This window comes from Leptidea sinapis, chromosome 3 (assembly GCF_905404315.1).
Source record: "Leptidea sinapis chromosome 3, ilLepSina1.1, whole genome shotgun sequence".
NCBI classification, from domain to species: domain Eukaryota; kingdom Metazoa; phylum Arthropoda; class Insecta; order Lepidoptera; family Pieridae; genus Leptidea; species Leptidea sinapis.
The window spans coordinates 8,176,666-8,194,819 of NC_066267.1; the positions used below are offsets into that span (position 1 = coordinate 8,176,666).

An 18,154-nucleotide genomic window follows, 5' to 3' on the forward strand; every position below is an offset into this window, starting at 1 on the left:
CTGGTGCTTAGATTAGCTTAAAAACAGCTGCCATAGTTATGGTGGGAGAAAAACTACTTAGAGGGGATGATTTGTCGATAAAATTTACTATTTTTGATTCCTCTAAAAGCTCCAACACAGCTGACCAGACACATGGTATAGAGTGTTATATAATAATGAATTATGTTTTAAGTTGACCGATTCCAACTTTCCGAATAACATCTGAACTACGAAATATTTCATTTAACGCTTCGCAATGCTTCTTGTGACAAATATAAGTGTACTTTTACCGTTATTCCTTATCAAAACTATTTAAATTCATTCGAATTAGCTATTTCATATATAATATTATGCACAATTGGTTCGAGATTGGAAACGTATACGAACCTATCGCTTCGAGCAATTTACATCGGTCCCCGCTGAGATTCAAATGACATACGCCGATAAGGTGACTACGTGTCTTCATTGACAGCCCCGGATGATGGAGTCACGTGACTAATTTTAGACCTCTGGGTTTAGACACGTTCTACTTATACATATTATATTATACTTACTTTGTGTTATTAATAAACGCGAAGTAAAGTTACACCAAGTTTAAAATATTTGTCCCTGTTATGTAATAATGTAGTCGTAGAAACTTAAAGTTTTAAACTAGGAATACGTTTACTTCACGTTTATAAGTTACACAGCTTGTCTCTATCTTACTTTTGTCACTACTGACTGGAGATGTAATATATCTTGGTGTAATTTTACACAATGATCATTAGTAAGACAGTACGGGCCTTTACAAATAGACTTGGTATAAAGTTATAACTGTTAATAAACCAAGAATTTACAAAATGGTGACTATACCTCTGATAACACTGACAATACAAGCATAATTATGAAGTTTTCCGAATATCAGCGCCTGGAAAGTAATTCGGGAAATATAAACGTCCGAACAAACCAATCATAGGTAAGCAAAATGTGTATTGGTAAACATTTAGCATATTCTTGGCTTATTCATAGTTATAACATTATACCAAGTTTATTAGTAAGGTCGTATATGTTTAAGATATATTATATAGGCTTACAATTCAAAAGAGATGCGTAAGAAAAATGACCTTTAATAAGTGGCAAGAAACTCATTGCCTCTCTTTTAAATCAACATTTACAGTTTCATTGTTTTACAAAGTAATTATAGTTAAAACACAAGAATTATTGAGAACAGTAGATGCATCAATCAACACACATTTTAAATAAACAAGCTATTATAAAGCATTATATTAGCAACTCTCGCATAGAAAATATGTCCAAGGTTAAAAAAGTTAAGGTCCCAAATCGAATTAAAAACTATCCTATCCTCTCACGCTGGACTAAACTGCACTTCATGAAGTTAATCCCCATTAAAATCTATTCATTACTTTAGAAGTTATGGAACCAAACCTCAGAATACTGGATTATATATATTAATATGATTAAATCTATCATCTTCATCATGTACTGAATTTTGACGAAATTTACTTAAAATGTCGCAGCTATTGGAAATATCAAGAGACAGTGAGAGAGTCGAAATCCAATCTCGCTGTGAGTACTAACTAAGCGTATAAAAGCAGTATTAGAGTCAGTAATGGGCCTGTGGTACAGACGATAGCGTCTAATTAATGAGTATCAGTGATAAAATCTTTACCCTAGCTGGCGGCTGCAATCTACATCTAGACAACTACATTTGAACGGACAGTCGAAACAGTACGCCGTTCTAGCAAGACGTCTGGGAGGGAGTTTCATTATCGAAGATTTCCCAGTTCATTCAGATATATCTACAATATCATAATATTATGATCTCCAGTTACAATTTTTTTTAATTAATATGATCTTTAAAAAATGGGAGTGTTTACTGCGTATATACAAATTTAATATTTAGTGTTGTGGTACGTTGACTCAAAATTCCTCCTTTGTTTGTAGATAATGATGCTTGAAGTATCTTGTCAGTGGCAACCCTGTCTACTGAATCAGGCATTATTCTGCGTAAATCCATAATCATCCAAATGTTATGAGTTTTCTTTAGGGTTAATTCAGCCAAGATTTGTGTTTAACCACTTCGTCACGTGTTTTGCCTCTACACGAGGCATCATAAGGAGATGTTTTCTTGCCTTTCTCACTCTCGTTATAACATTTGGATGACAAAACTGTCACTTAAGTCAATAAAAACAATCGGTGAAGTGCCGGTGAATACTAATGTAAAAGAAATACCTATTTATTCGAATGGCGGGAATTTTGGAATTGGCCATAATTGTTTTCATTACAGTAGCATTTATAGTGCACACTCTATCAAAACTTCTAACTAGCTAAAAGCCAAAAGAAGATATTATAAATTTACTGCATGCCTGCCTGGCTTACACAAAATATATCAAAACAGTAAAGTTAAACACTAATAAAAGAAGTATATTTATTTATTTGAACGGCAGCCATTTTGGAATTAGCCATATTGGATTTTATTACAGCGGTAGTAATAATACACACTCAGTCAAAACTTCTTTCTAGCTAAAAGCTAAAAGAAGATATTATGCTGCAAGTCAGGCGGCTTTCATTGAATTTATAGTTCCGTTACTATAATATAAACTAAATATTTGCTTCACAGACAACGGTGTTTATCACACAGCAACTGATTGTGAATTAAATTGACTTCATCTTCCATTTAAATGTTTATTCATAATGTGGTGGATGCCTTACAGCTTATGCATTTAAGTTTACGATAGCTTGAAATACGATCCGTTAAGGATGGTAAATGAAGAATTAACTTTTGCTGAATACAACGACACTTATTGAATTATGAACTATTCCGACAATATTGATATTTATAAAACACCTAACGAAAAGTTTCGTTCAAATGTAAGCACAAAAGCACCCGAGAATTTATTTATTACGTATGAATGATCATTTGAATTTGAAGGTGAATTCGTAAAGCTTTTTCTAACACTAACTTCTACTTTGTTTTTCCAACGAGAGACTAATCAGGAACTCTATTAGTTAGTTATTGTAGCATCATAAGTAAATAATAAGTGTGCTGAAGAGATATTCGGGTAGCATCGTTCTAGAACAGGCTGAGTCGCTCAAAGAATACCATTCTGATAGCTGCTCTGAAAATCCCTACTAATATTATAAATGTGAATGTAAATATGTTTGTTAAGCTTTTACACCGGAGCTACTGAACCGATTTTGATGAAATTTGGTACAGCGATAAACTAGAGCTTGGGAAAGGACATGGGCTACATTTTATCCCGGAAAAATTTAAATTCACGTCGATGAGCTATAACTATACCAATAGTAGGTTTAGTTTGCCATAGCAATCTTCCTCGAAATAAGATTCATGTAATATGTTGGAACGGGAGCAAAAATGGGAACCGGAACTGGAACAGGAGATGTGATAATGTTCATTTCCAAAGTTGCCTATTATTGTTGAAAACCCTATAACTACGCGGAATAAGTCGCGGGCATCAGCTTGTATATAATAATTAATGAAAATTACAACACACTTAAGTGTGTATTATTATTTTATTTAATATAAGTATTTCAGCATAACTGTAATATTTCATACTGAATTTTTTTTATTCTGTCTAAATGGTGCCTGTAATTAAATATTTTTATTTTTATTGAGTTAATACAAAAATCGCTGAAACAATAAGTCAGTCTGGTTTGTTCGATTACTCTGGTATACCCTTCACGACATACACGATAAATTCGGATGGTATTCTGTCACTCAAGTGCAAAACCTGTTATTCTGATCAAAATTTTATTTGAAGTCGACACATAAAAGCTTGTCCTGCCAAGGGTGAAGGGTCAGGTAACGTAGACCGGTCGTCGCGCGCCGTCAATAAAAGCTGTCGTTAAGTTACGAACTAGAAGTTAGTACACGACACTTGGTCCTTGTTAGCTTAATACCGGTAATAAAACCGCGCTTGATTTAGAGCGCACTTTTCACCATACTTACATGGCACGGTTTACAATGGCTATTGGGTTGTTTGTGGTGTTCTTCTGATATTAGGCGATGTTCGTTATGATAAAGATGGGCAAGCGAGCGAGAATCAACGAATGGTAAAGTAACTCCTTCGTTTATGCTTTTTTTTTTATGGGAAAGGAGGACAAACGAGCGTACGGGTCACCTGGTGTTAAGTGATCACCGCCACCCAAATTCTCCTGCAACACCAGAGGAATCACATGAGCGTTGCCGGCCTTTAAGGAGGGTGTACGCGCTTTTTTTGAAGGTACCTGTGTCGTATCGTCCCGGAAATACCGCACAAGGAAGTTTATTCCACAGCTTTGTAGTACGTGGAAGGAAGCTCCTTGCTCCTTGTGGAGGACCGCCACACAACCAAGATGGTGGGGATGATATCCTAATTTGTGGCATGTCGTGCGAAGGAGGAAGTACTCTTTTGTGAAGGCTGATAAATTATACGAACCGATCTTCAAAATTCAATACAGCCTTCAATATATCCTTAAGGCATTTATTTTCTCAAAAGCCGTCTTTCTTAGCCGGTACCTCCGTGGTAGCTTTCGATAATATTAGCTTAGAAATGGAACAATACAAACAGGCTTTGTTTTCCTTCAGGAGCTAATCTTTGCGGGATATCTTTTAAGGGATTGGAGAGGCTCTCTGTAATCTATCCGTTATACCTGAATTTTTAATTTTGAATAAATGTAAGCAAGAGCTATTTTGATAAAAGCCTAAATAATGCTCCACGCTACGCTGAAGGCTTTCGGGAAAGTTTCATGAATTTCTGTCCCGTAGTTCTACAGATTAGCATGTACAAAATAACAGACAAATTATTATTTTTAAATTTGTATTAAAAAATTTGGAATGTAGACACGTCGACTCTACGGTTTTATGTTTATTTATAATAGATAACGCCTCAACATCAGCTGGGACTTTATTATTAAAGTGTACAAATTTACCCTTAAAACCATTTTGTAGGTATCTTATGACAATAATTTGTTATGATTGGTTTTGTAGGCAGCAGTAGTCTTTACTAATCAGCAACCAATCTTAGCCAGCAAAACCAATCAATTATATTAGTAACAATCTTATTCACGATACAACGGTACCAATGCCGTCGGGGCCTTTTTGACGACTAAATAAAATTATAATATTTACGGCCCACGATTCAGTTGTTGCTTGTATTGTAGAAACTATGGAGCAAGTAGCCAATGATAAAGTGTCCGTGATTGAAGCATAAAACAAAGTGACCGGCGTAATATAGACCACGGTATTCTATAGTCTATTCGCGTTAAGAACATAGTGACTCATCTGGGCAAAAATCGTAGGCAATAGAGATTTTTTAAAGAAGAATTTGGAGCATTTATATGAACTTAAAAATTAAATCTCGACCTCTAAAAATAAGGGACGAGAGGACGTTCAGCTGATGGTAATGATACACTCTGCCTATTACTCGAAGATTCGTCACCTTGAGACAAGATGTTAAGTCTCATATTCACTAGCTACGGCGCCCTTCAGACCAAAACACAGTAATGTTTACACATTACTGCTTCACGGCAGAAATAGGCTTTCATTTCATCTGTTCTAACCTGACAGCCCGAAAATGCGTGACCACTATTGATTTATCAATGTGTGCGTTAACTAGTGGTTAAATATTCAAAACACTAACGGCCGTTTTTAATATCGTATCTCTAGTTACGGATACGTGGCTGTCACCGTTTAATGACAAGATATTATCTATCCGTAGTTATGTCCAGTATAGTTATAGTCCAATGCTTTATGTCGATAGGTCTACCTCTAGTAAGTTAAACTAAGGATAGATAAGTTTGTGAAAACGGCCGTAATTCGTCTAGATAGCCAGCTGTGAAAACTTTGAAAAAATTCAGTTTGACAGGTATTTGACATTTAAATAGGGGTTTATTCTGAACAATACACAAAGGGACATGTTGCGAGTGTAAGACCTAGAATTGCGGGAATAAACCTCGACTGTTTTCATTGATTGCCTAGCAGCAAGAGGCTCTATCTAGACGTATAAATTATCAAAGGTTCTAGTGAAATGACGTCATAGCACCAAGCTATAACTAGTCCGACAAAAGTGAAATCGTTCGGACCGCGCATGCGCGAGATGGCCCGTGACCATTGTGATTTCATGACTCCAAATCATAACAATATGTCCGTTTAGCGGTCACGATATACTGCTCATTATAGTAATTACACATCAACATGACAATGTATTTGCGTCCGTTAAAAACACCACCAGCCCTACTGCAACAGAATAAGATTCACATTCGTGTGCTTTCGGAGTTGAAGCTTTGGCTACGAGCTTGTTAATCGTTTAACAATAGGCGAGCATGGATAGTCGTGTATGGCTCCAGGTGATGATGTGAGTTTGTTTTTGAGGTGATAGACACAGAATGAGCGGTCACAAATTATATGTGTTTATCTCGTGTGTGGCATTTGTATTGAAGTGAAGCATGAGCTTGCATTGATAGATTGATTGTTCGCAATGCTTTTTATTAGCTCCACCTGTTTGTATGTTTGTTTGCAACTGACTCATTTGAAACGGCCAGATTTCGTTCAAACTTCGTAGATTTATCGAGGAGCGATGACAATACATTAATATGATAAAATTATTCCATTTTTTCTTCTATCGTCAATACGACAGTTGATGTTCATTTTAAATTTCCACCATTATCTTTTCAACCAAAGCGTGTTTTTTAGTTATTCAAACTATTTTTATTATATGTAATATATAAAATGTTTTTTCGCAATGCTTTACATATATTTTAATTAAAATGATTTGGAAAATGAATGAGTGGCAGTGAGTTTCTTGTCACTTCTTCTCGTTAGCTCAACCCTTTAGGAAGTGGAAACTTTTGACAGGTCGCTATGTAGCTATTTAACATTAACGATTGCTTTTACCCGTGAAGATTGGACGGTTACAATTAACAGTTAAAGTTATGACGTCATCTAAAAACTGTCAAACGCTGCAACTCATTTTTTGCTGTACCGTTACTTTAACACGTTTGTTATTGCTAAAGTTAGTTGATGCAACCCTGCTTGAGACTCCAATGTCTGTCCGTTAGTCTGTCAATCAAGGGACTGTATCTCATTAACTGCAAGAGTTAGCTGAAAATTCAGGCTAAAATAAATAAACATGGCCATGCAAATAAAAATGTGTAAATTTATTTTAAGAACGTTAATTATCACCGATTTCTTGCGACCATTTTAGAAGAATTTGTAATGAATTCTGCTTAGTTTTTTTTGGTGATTTTTATTATTTAACATTAGTAGCTATGTATTTAATTTTAGCTTAGCTGAATTATGATTCTATTCAGTTGTTTTTTGGTTTGCTTGTATATTACTTGTGGAGGGAAGCGGGTTCATCTATCCCCCTCGGATAAGGAGCGATCGCTTGTTCACACAAAATATAAACCTTCTGCTTGGAGTGCGCGAACAAACCATCACCTCTCTCATAAATGTTTTCGATTCTCACCTCGATTTCCATATAGTAACAAAGTTTTTGCCACTTCTTCTTATTATTATTATTAGCACAACCTTTTGTGTTTCAAAACTTTTGACATAATTGAAAAAAATCTGATTTGTTTTGATAATTTGATTGATTAAAGTATTCGTCTGACTCTGAATAAAATCAAGCTTTTACTTTCACATAAATACTTTACAAGTAAGTAAATAGATAAATAAAATATAACACTTGGACCATGTTATTTATTAATGTCATAACTTTTATTCATTCAAAACCATTTACATGATCCTACATACAAACTGAATAATTCTTTTTTTTTTTTTATGGAATAGGAGGACAAACGAGCGTACGGGTCACCTGTTGTTAAGTGATCACCGCCGCCCATACTCTCTTGCAACACCAGAGGAATCACAGGAGCGTTGCCGGCCTTTAAGGAAGGTGTACGCGCTTTTTTTGAAGGTACCCATGTCGTATCGTCCCGGAAACACCGCACAAGGAAGTTCATTCCACAGCTTTGTAGTACGTGAAAGAAAGCTCCTTGTAAACCGCACTGTGGAGGACCGCCACACATCCAGATGGTGAGGATGATACTCTAACTTGTGGCGTGTCGTGCGAAGGTGGAATTCGGTGGCAGGAATTAGGTAAAACAGCTCTTTGGAACACTCCCCGTGATAAATGCGGTAGAAGACACACAATGAAGCGACGTCTCTACGCAACGCCAAGTGATCCAGCCGTTCACAGAGTACTGGGTCCCCGACAATTCGCGCTGCTCTGCGTTGCACGCGGTCAAATGGATCGAGCTGATACTGGGGTGCGCCAGACCAGAGATGACAGCAATACTCCATGTGTGGCCGGACCTGCGCTTTGTAGAGCGCTAGTATGTGGGCCGGCTTGAAGTATTGCCGTGCTCTATTAATGACGCCCAGTTTCTTTGAAGCCAATTTGGCTTTGCCCTCCAGATGGCCACGGAATTGGCAATCGCTCGAGATTTCGAGACCCAGTATTCCGATACTAGGCGAGGCTTTTAGGGAAGTGTTGTCAAAGAGCGGTGATGCGACAGAAGGGGTTTTTTTAGTGGTAAACGCGCAAACTTGAGTCTTCTGGGGGTTAAATTGGACAAGGTTCAATTTACCCCATTCTTTTCAATACAACTTAAGATTCCAATACAAAACCCGCATCAATCCTTTGAAAACATTCATTTCATTCAACATAAAAGTCCACCGTAGCTATTACGTATAATTAATACTGTGACTAAAAACGTTCGCCCGCTAGCTCGTGAATAATTTTACATTGATATTGCTAATTGCGATGCAATTATCGATCCAGCACATTAATCTTCACGGCACGCCACAGTGGAGGGAATGTTCATTGAATTATATTTATAACTATAACACGTTAATAGTAACATGAGACCTGAGCAAGCGCGTTAAGCGCTTTAGGTTCTAAAACATAGCTACGTGTGCGGAAACCTCGAGGTAGACATGCGGTCGGTTGTCAATCGCTGACCGCGACGCGTTTGCTGGTTTATTCCAGTCAAAAGTATATTTCCCATTCTTTGTTTATTTAATCGGAGTCAAAGGTTTTAGTGCCTGCTGTTTTGTTTACGCGCCTTAGCTCTAAGTAAACCCTAAAAATCAGTTACGAGTCTCCTTTTCCTAAAAAAAAATTTTCGGAGTTAAATTACTCTCAAACGCGGTGAGGCATCAAAATAATACTCTGTGGGATTGGATTTGTGAGAGGCTCTTTTGCATAGGATGCCGGCTAGATTATGGTCACCACAACGGCGCCTATTTCTGCCGTGAAGCAGTAATGTGTAAGCGTTACTGTGTTTCAAACTGAAGGGCACCGTAGCTAGTAAAATTACTGGGTAAATGAGACTTGACAATTTATGTCTCATGGTGACGAGCGCAGTTTTAGCCGCTCAGAATTTTTATAAATTATTTACCGCTAATTCAGGTGCTATAATGTCAAGTATATATTTTACAATATTAGTCGAATGGCCCCATACTCCCACTCTCGCACTGAAAATTACAACGGTGAAGTGAAAAAAAAGAACGGCACTTGTCACGATTGTCTCACAATTATGACAAAATCTATATCGAATCGCTTCACTATCAAAGAGCTGCTAGCGATCATTATTTAATTAAATATTACTCACATTCTCCGAAGACATAACCACATCTAAACACAACATTACACGACAAATTGCGACCAATTAATTGCGAGTCGCATGACGCGATCGACAAGCGGCGACCTTTCACGAAAATCGTAACAAATTATCCGTCGGGCCGGCGATATGTCGCGATCGTCGCAAAATAATTTATATGCTTCATATCGAACACATGCCCGGTATAATTTATATAAATCACACGTTACGACATCGTGGATCACGAGCGCATGCGCAGAGCGGTCATGAGATGAGCTATTCTAGACTTAGTTTAGCAACAATTTATTTATTAACATAATTAGCGCAATTTATTTATTATTAATACATCTGCCGCCTTGCCCCAAACTAGGCATAGCATGTACTATGGGTACAAGACAATGATATATTTAATACAATATACTTACCTAAACATACAATATCCGGACGACCGAGCCTTGCTCGGATTTTTAAGAATGTACAAAACTTGAACAAAAAAAAACTAATAGGACATCTGGATTCGAACCGGGGTCTTCTGCTTTCCGGATCACCCAATGTCCCATCTGAGCTATAATAGTCTTGTATATAGTGGCGAAATTTACCTTTGTATTCTAATATTATTGTAGCTGTTTCTCATTCAAACATGGATAAAACCATTTTTTTTTAATTGAAATTTATCACCCCCGAAATCCCCTGCATACTTAATTTTATGAAAATCGTTGGAGCCGTTTCCGAGATTCAGATTATATATATATATATATATATATATATAATACATATAAACATCCATGACTCGGAAACAAACATCTATATTCATCATATAAATGATTGCACCTACCGGGATTCGAACCCGGGTGCGGGAGTAGCCAGGGTCACTAACCATTCGGCTATATGGGTCGTCATATTATTAATTATATTGTTTGCCTTAATTATTTTTGCGTACAAAGTTTTTTTTTATAATCCTTTTGACAGACATATCAGATTACATCCAGTGCATTGCCGAGTCTGTTAGCCTACTAATGGAGCTAAGGCTCCGGCTTTATATCCCATTTTCCAATATTTATATTATATAAAAGAGAATGTATGTTTGTGTGTGTGTATGTTTACGTTAAACTTGAGAAACTTTGCACATATTTCAAAGAGCAATATGACCATTCCGATGAATATATTTACGTTACGCCGGATACACGAGTAGTCAAATTGGTCGGCATTGGAACACATTGGTTGGAAATGCACCGTGCAACCTGTAGTTAGTGAATAAATATTATATACCTAGTGACATTACTGGGCTTATGAGACGTAATATAGTTTGTCTCAAAGTGTCGAAAGTAATAGTGATTTCGCACTTACTATATGGTATATTAAAAATACCAGTATTGAGTGTTGAACAAAGTGTACAAGATTTTATGACGATGCGTCACTCGAACGGTTAGCTCAGTTGGGAGAGCACTGGCACGGAACGCCAGAGGTTCGAGCCCCGTATCGTTCATAAAAAAAATGTTTTTCAAATTTTATTTATGTAATACCAGTATTATTATTATACGTATTTCCTGGATTAAGTATTATGGAACTAAGTATTTTGGTTCAATGTTATCGCTTCCTATTGTTTGTCGTCATCAGGCGGGATGAGTTCGATGTCAGAACATGTTCACGTTGACGACAGACAGGACCGGGAAGCGCCCTCTTACGGTAAGATCTATAGAGCTTACTTAGATTTCGCTGAGACTTTACATTCGTAAAACATAGCCGAGTGTGATAACATGCGAAATTGACTTCTGCATTGGGGTGTTAAGTGTTAGTTACACTTAGCAGCACACGTAAAGTCTGAGCAAAGTTTTAGTACGCTCTATAGATCTGGGCATTAATAGGCATGCACTGCGTAGATATTCCACACCAGAAAGAGAATCCTTTGTAGCATCATCCTGATGCAGCAGTGTACACTGAACAGATACTATTTTATGAGGGTGTCGTTGCTAGTGAAATTAGTTGGCTATTGAAACTTATTTCTAGACAAATGACGAGCACAATCGCGGTACTGCTCAGAATTTTGGGATTTTTTTTTCGAGAAGACATTTCTTTTCGAGAAGATCATATATCGAATCTACTGAAAATCATCTGGTGCTCAGTTAAAAACAATTTCGTGTGTAAACAAAGCAAAGCCGGCGTGAATTATTGAACAATAGCGATCACGAAGTGTGATGCGCAGGCGCAGGATCGGCTCGCGTTTGACATCGACGAATGAGACGAATATCGGCCGGGTCGGGTCGATCTGTGTCACGACTTGTAATCTTAAGCATATCTTAAGAACGCGATTATTGCAAAATATTTTTTTCATTAAATATAGAGGAATCTTCGCGTCCCAAATACCACAGTGTCTGAAGACGAAGGTGTTCAACCAGTGTGTGTTGCCAGCGATGACTTGCGGTACGCAGACGTGGTCGCTAACTATGGGCCTTATGAGAAGCTCATGGTCGCTCAGAGGGCAATGGAGAGGGCTATATTCGGAGTTTCCTTGCGAGATCGAATCGAGCACGAAATGAGGAGATCCATAAGACAACCAAAGTCACCGACATAGTCCAAATGATTGCGAAACTGAAGTGGCAGTGGGTAGGACAAATAGTTCGACGGACAGATGGCCGTAATGGCAGTTAAGTCCTCGGATGGCGACCACGTACCGGAAGACGCAGTGTTGGTAGGTGATCGACCCTACAAGATCGACCGACGATCTGGTCAATATCGCTGGAATAGGTTGGAGGAGGGCAGCGCAGGACCGATAATCGTGGAAATCTTTGGGGGAGGCCTTTGTCCAGCAGTGGACGTATTCCGGCTAGTCATGATGATGATCTCTTATTCACGCTTTATAGTAATATTGATAAAATTATATTCCTTTAGTTGCTCTACACTAAGATGGATAACTATTTATTAAACTTATATTGTTTCATATACAACATAGCACTAAAAACGGCAACGGAAAGTATTTATCCTAATTGAACACAACTGTGAACTTAATATTAATTATAAACATCATAAACAAATTGCATTCAACAATAATTCTCGTCGTAAATACGGATCAATGTGTAATTCAGGCGCGAATAAGATGGATATTCTATTTCGTACATGATTGCGACACCCTTTTTACAAGCAGTCAAGATACCACATCCATCATAGAAATCCTTGTAAACCGCTTATTAGCCACTTAACAATTAATCTACAGTCGAGCTTTAACATGATTCGTGAATATAAATCATTTTGTAATGCGATACATAAGCTACTGTGACCTACATTTAAACTAAACATGGTTTTCGGGGTTTCGCACTTAAATAAGCCTGAAATGACAGCCTTGTCTCACATACAAATAATCTATATATATAAAAATGAATTGCTGTTCGTTAGTCTCGCTAAAACTCGAGAACGGCTGGACCGATTTGGCAAATTTAGGTCTTGAATTATTTGTGGAAGTCCAGAGAAGGTTTAAAAGGTGAATAAATAGGAAAATGCTGCTAAATTAAATAAAAACAACATATTTTTTTTTCCGTTGATGTCATAATTTCTATGAGAGAATTTATTGACGCACGGTTTGACAGTTCTGCTGTGAAACAATTTCATTACGACAGCAGGGTGCATATTTTACGAAGTAATTTTTGATGTTATGATATATTATTGACAAATTCATATAAAAAAATTTTTTTATTATATACAGAATAACGTCTGTCGGGTCAGCTAGTAAATAATATAATAATAAACATAAAGAATAAATTAATGAATTACTTTAGACAAATATATAATGTGTGAAAATTGGATTAATGAACTTCGACACACATTTAATATTATAAATACGAATGTAAGTTTGTTTGTTATGCTTTTACGCCGGAGGTAAAGAACCGATTTTGATGAAATTTGATACAGCGATAGACTAAAGCTTGGGAAACGACATAGACTTTTATTTATCCCGGAAAAATCCATGGTTCCCGTGGGTTTAGTGAAAAAATGAAATTCACGTCGATGAGCTATAACTGTACCCATAATAGGTTTAGATTGCCATAGCAATCTTCCTCGAAATAAGATTCATATATATGGGAACGGGAGCGAAAACGGGAACCGAAACTGGAATAGGACATGAGATAACCTTCAATTCCAAGCGTGCTTATTATTTTAAAGAAACATTTATCTACGCGGACGAAGTCGCGGGCATCAGCTATTGTATGTAAGGGCTGTGAAGAAAGTAAGAAAGGCAGTTCAAAGTGGGCTAATAAAATCCGACACACAAATACAAAATATGTTATATCTGTGAACACAGATAGGTCGAGGCTGTAACAACTGGATTTCAGTGTTTATATTATCATTGTTTTTACAATTTAAATACCAACGGTCAAGTTAGGCTGATGTTACAGACTCCTTCTGACCGACAGTTACTGACATAAACCTGATGAAGCATATTAATAAGAGGAGACGAAGCAAATACAATGCAATCCTATCACTACTGAACAAATTGAAACTTTATTGATTTAGACGTTAATTTGCCGAAATCCATAATTACCCATATTTTGCAATTGGAGTGTAAATTCCGCAAAGTTTTGTCTTTAATCAATTCGACACGTGTTTCGCCGCTACACGAGGCACTCTCAGGAGATGTTGACTCGCCACATTCTGGCACCAGTCTCGTGTCGATTTGATTGAAGACAAAATTTAGAAATGAAATTTATATATTGCGTCGAATACAGTGTACATTATAGATAAAATTAAAATAATCCTTAAGACTATAAAAATTTTTGTCGCTTGACAATTTAAACAGTGGAATTCACACTCAATAAAAATCACAAATCCAAAATTGAAAATATTGTTTTATATAGTTGGTAGGCCTGATTGAATCAGATCTTAAATCGCACTTAGCTATACTTTAATTGCCAACCAATAAAATAATTAAAGCGGCATTTCACACACACCCTGTATAAGTTTCACAACAAAACGCAACATCCAGGATGCTTAATGTCACGCCAATTTATAATGCCTATTAATATCCTAATGACAACAAATCTGAGACAGTTTTTACAGTCATTCTCCCACGACCATTTCCCATCGATTCTGTTTATCTAATGTCATTTGCTAATGAGTCATATAAGAGTGGAGTTGAAGTGCTATTGCTATCAATATTGTATTGTTCAATTAGTTTGTTTCATGAATCAATCAGCTTGCTTTGTGCTTCTGTTCGATATAGTGAACCTCTGAGAAGAAATTAACCTTTTAAGGCGAAGAGTAAGCAGAAAACACGCAAATATGGTGTTTTTAGACAAGTTTTGTGGTGAAAGTATAGCATTTCGAGCTATGAAAACGACTTAATCCTGTTACACATATCCTTAAGTCTTATTTGTAGGTTGCTAATGCTTGCTGTTGGTTATAGTTAACACTGCCCAGCCTTTTTGAACTACCACATTTCATTGAAGTTAAACAAGTTTTTTGGCATGGCGTGACGCATTTTTTTGGTACTTCTCTCAGAAAAGTTATTCTAGCTTGTTATTTTTTGTGTAGGTTCATTCAGATTAGTTGTGAATAACGAGGATTGTAAGCATATAAACTGTTTTCCACGCAAGAATTTTGAAAATATTGGCTTTGTTACATAGATGACCGGTCGGCAGCCGTGAACTCATATCGCTCGAGGTCGCTGGCATTAAGTGTCGCCTTAATAGCCCAGGAAATAATATGGATCGCGAAATTAGTCGATTCAAAAAATAATTCTTCGGAACGAGTCGTTATGAATAGCAGAGAATTAATGAATGTCAGTCTCTCTGTAGTGCGCATTTAAGGAACGTTTTTATATACTTTTTAATGTATTACATATTCAAGTTCATTTGAATCGTTCCATGTAAAACAGCCATAGAAAAAAAATTGTGTACATAAAAAATATGTAAGGTTTTATATGCAATTAAAGAATTTCTTTGTAATTACAAAATTTTAGCCTTTTCTTATACTCTAGTGGATGAAATTGTATGTGTCTATATACCACATGTATAAATTAATATTCTTAAAAAACCCGTAGCAACATATAGGTAATATGTTCAAAACTAATATAAGATGATGATAGTTTGGCGAACTTGAAATCTTTATCAAAAGCCACAATATAATAACTTCAAAAATATTTTGTTATGCGTTTCACAATTACTGGTATCTAAAGTGCATTTCTTATTTACCATTAGAAGCAGATTCAGCTTCCAAATTCGCATATAGGTTATAATAATAAAAACAATAGCCAACAACTATTCGACCGCCTTCAAATGGGAGCAAAAACATGCGTCTATATTTAGACCGAATAACTTCAACTTTCATAATAAAAACTCGTTGATATTTGTATCGTAATGTCGAGTGGTAGCTACTTAATGGTGAATGGTAACTTACCGTCGCGTACTCGGCGCAAATGTCGATCGAGGTGACGAAGTCGCACACGTCGTCGACTGACCAGGCGGAAATACGAGCGCGCGCATCCGAGCACAGGCACTCTCGAGTCTCACTGCGATCTAGAAGAGACGAACCATTCACTGGTCTGTATCATGTACTTTCTATGGAAAAGGGTGACAAACGAGCGTACGGGTGTTAAGTGATCACCACCGCCGAAACACACGCAGAAAATGGCGCCGTATTATTAACATGATAACTCATCATAAAGTGAGCTCCGATAAATAGATAGTTACAATTTTAGTATTATTTGATAGAGCTAATAAATCGTTATGAATAATATATAACTTTAATATTTAACTTTTAATTTTAAACTAATTTTTTATTATCGTAAAACTAAATGGCAGTTGCTCTTCGCTTTCTCTGAAAAGCCAAACTCTCTACCGCACACTATTCAAACTTTCTTTAATACTTGATAAAAACCTCCTCTAGGAATCTCTCTCGACCTCCATGTAGACACCATGAAATATAATATAAGTTCGCTCACCTTCATTGGATACTCGATCCCTTTCGTCGCCATCACTTCGAGTGCTAGGACTGGCAGAGAGCCGCGCTCTTTTGGCAGCACTCTCTCCGGCCGCGGAGAGATCAAGTGGAGAATGTTCTGTCACCGCGCCTGCGCCCACGCGCTTGCGGCGAGATCTCCCGCCACGACCCACCCGGGTCACTGCTAATAAAGCCTGCAATAATTTCCACAAATACCGTACTCTGGTTTTGCAATCGAGGAAACTGGACATGTAACCGATACCAACATGAATACCCTACCTTCAGGAAAATTAGAGCCTCTTAGATGAACATACAAGAAACTCACTGGCAAGTATTTTTTTTTAATGAAAATAAGGGACGAGACAAACAGGACGTTCCGCTGATTTAATGCAGGCCATTACAATGCAGTGCTGCTCAAAATTATTGAAAACCCCAAAAATTCTGAGCGGCACTAGAACTGCGTTCGTCACCTTGAGACACTTATTGACATTAAGATGTCAAGTTTCATTTGACCGGTAATTTCACTAGCTACGGCGCCCTTCAGACCGAAAGACAATAATGTTTACACATAACTGCTTCACACCAGAAATACGCGCCGTTGTGGTACCTATCATATAGCCAGCATCCGGTTCAAAGGAGCCTCACTGGTAGAGTAGGTAGTAGGTATATTAACCGTAACAAGTATTTTACAATAATTGTAGTACAATAGGTATATTCAACGTTGAATGGGGTTGGGTTTGGGTGAAATTGCCTTTTTCCCTCCCTAGTTACGTAATATATTATTTTCTACTCTCATCCCGTAATACACTCACATCATCAAATATCATAATTTTTTTCGCATTAAAGAGCTCAACCTTATGCAGCTTGTATTCTTTATTTATGAATAGATGATTAATTACATCTTCATAATCTTTACAGCCTGAATTATCTATTTGTATAAATAAGTTCAAGTTTCCCTGCGAGATCGAATCAGAGGAGATTCATAGGAGAACCAAAGTTATCGACATAGCCCAGTTGATTGCTAAATTGAAGTGGTAGTGGGTAGGGCACAAAGTTCGACGGACAGATGGCCGTTGGGACAGTAAAGTCTCTGAATGGCGACCACGTACCGGAAGACGCAGTGTCGGTAGGCCCCCCACAAGATGGACCGAAGATGTTGTCAAGATCACCGGAATACATTCGATGAGGGCAGCTCAGGACCGATCGTCGTGGAAATGCTGAGATTCTTGCGTCTTATCTCAGGTCTGGGCCATAAAATTTCAACTGTGTGGTAGTTTTTGGTGTAATTATTCACTGTCTCTAATTAAATACCGCTGCTAAAGAATTAATAAATTATTTAAATGTAACATCAAGTTGGTAGAAAGCAGTGCGCGTGCAAGAAAACTTTTCATGTAGGTAAACGTATTTTAACAATTTCTTTAAATCTCTTCTTCTTTATCATCATCATCAGCCGGAAGACGACCACAGCTGGATAGACCTCGTCCAAAGATCTAACAAAAATGACCAATCAACTGAAAAGTAAAGTTATGACTTAATACCTTATACCATTGTTATTTTAGGTATCTTATTATTATTGTTATTTAAGCGATAGGTATATTTTTAAGTCCATTACAATTAGTCCTTTTAAATTAATATTTAT

The 18,154-nt window shown here is 37.0% G+C and overlaps 1 protein-coding gene across 3 annotated transcripts in view; it reads right to left on the reverse strand.

Moving 5' to 3' along the window:
* The window catches only part of LOC126979636 (uncharacterized), a 323,388-nt gene that overhangs the window by 44,395 nt on the left and 260,839 nt on the right, over positions 1–18,154 (reverse strand). For all 3 annotated transcript variants that reach the window (XM_050829081.1, XM_050829084.1, XM_050829083.1), the window contains 2 exons: positions 16,517–16,709; positions 15,973–16,091 (listed from right to left, as the gene is read on the reverse strand). In XM_050829081.1, coding sequence (XP_050685038.1) covers positions 15,973–16,091; positions 16,517–16,709 — 312 coding nt within the window. The remainder of the gene's footprint in view (positions 1–15,972; positions 16,092–16,516; positions 16,710–18,154) is intronic.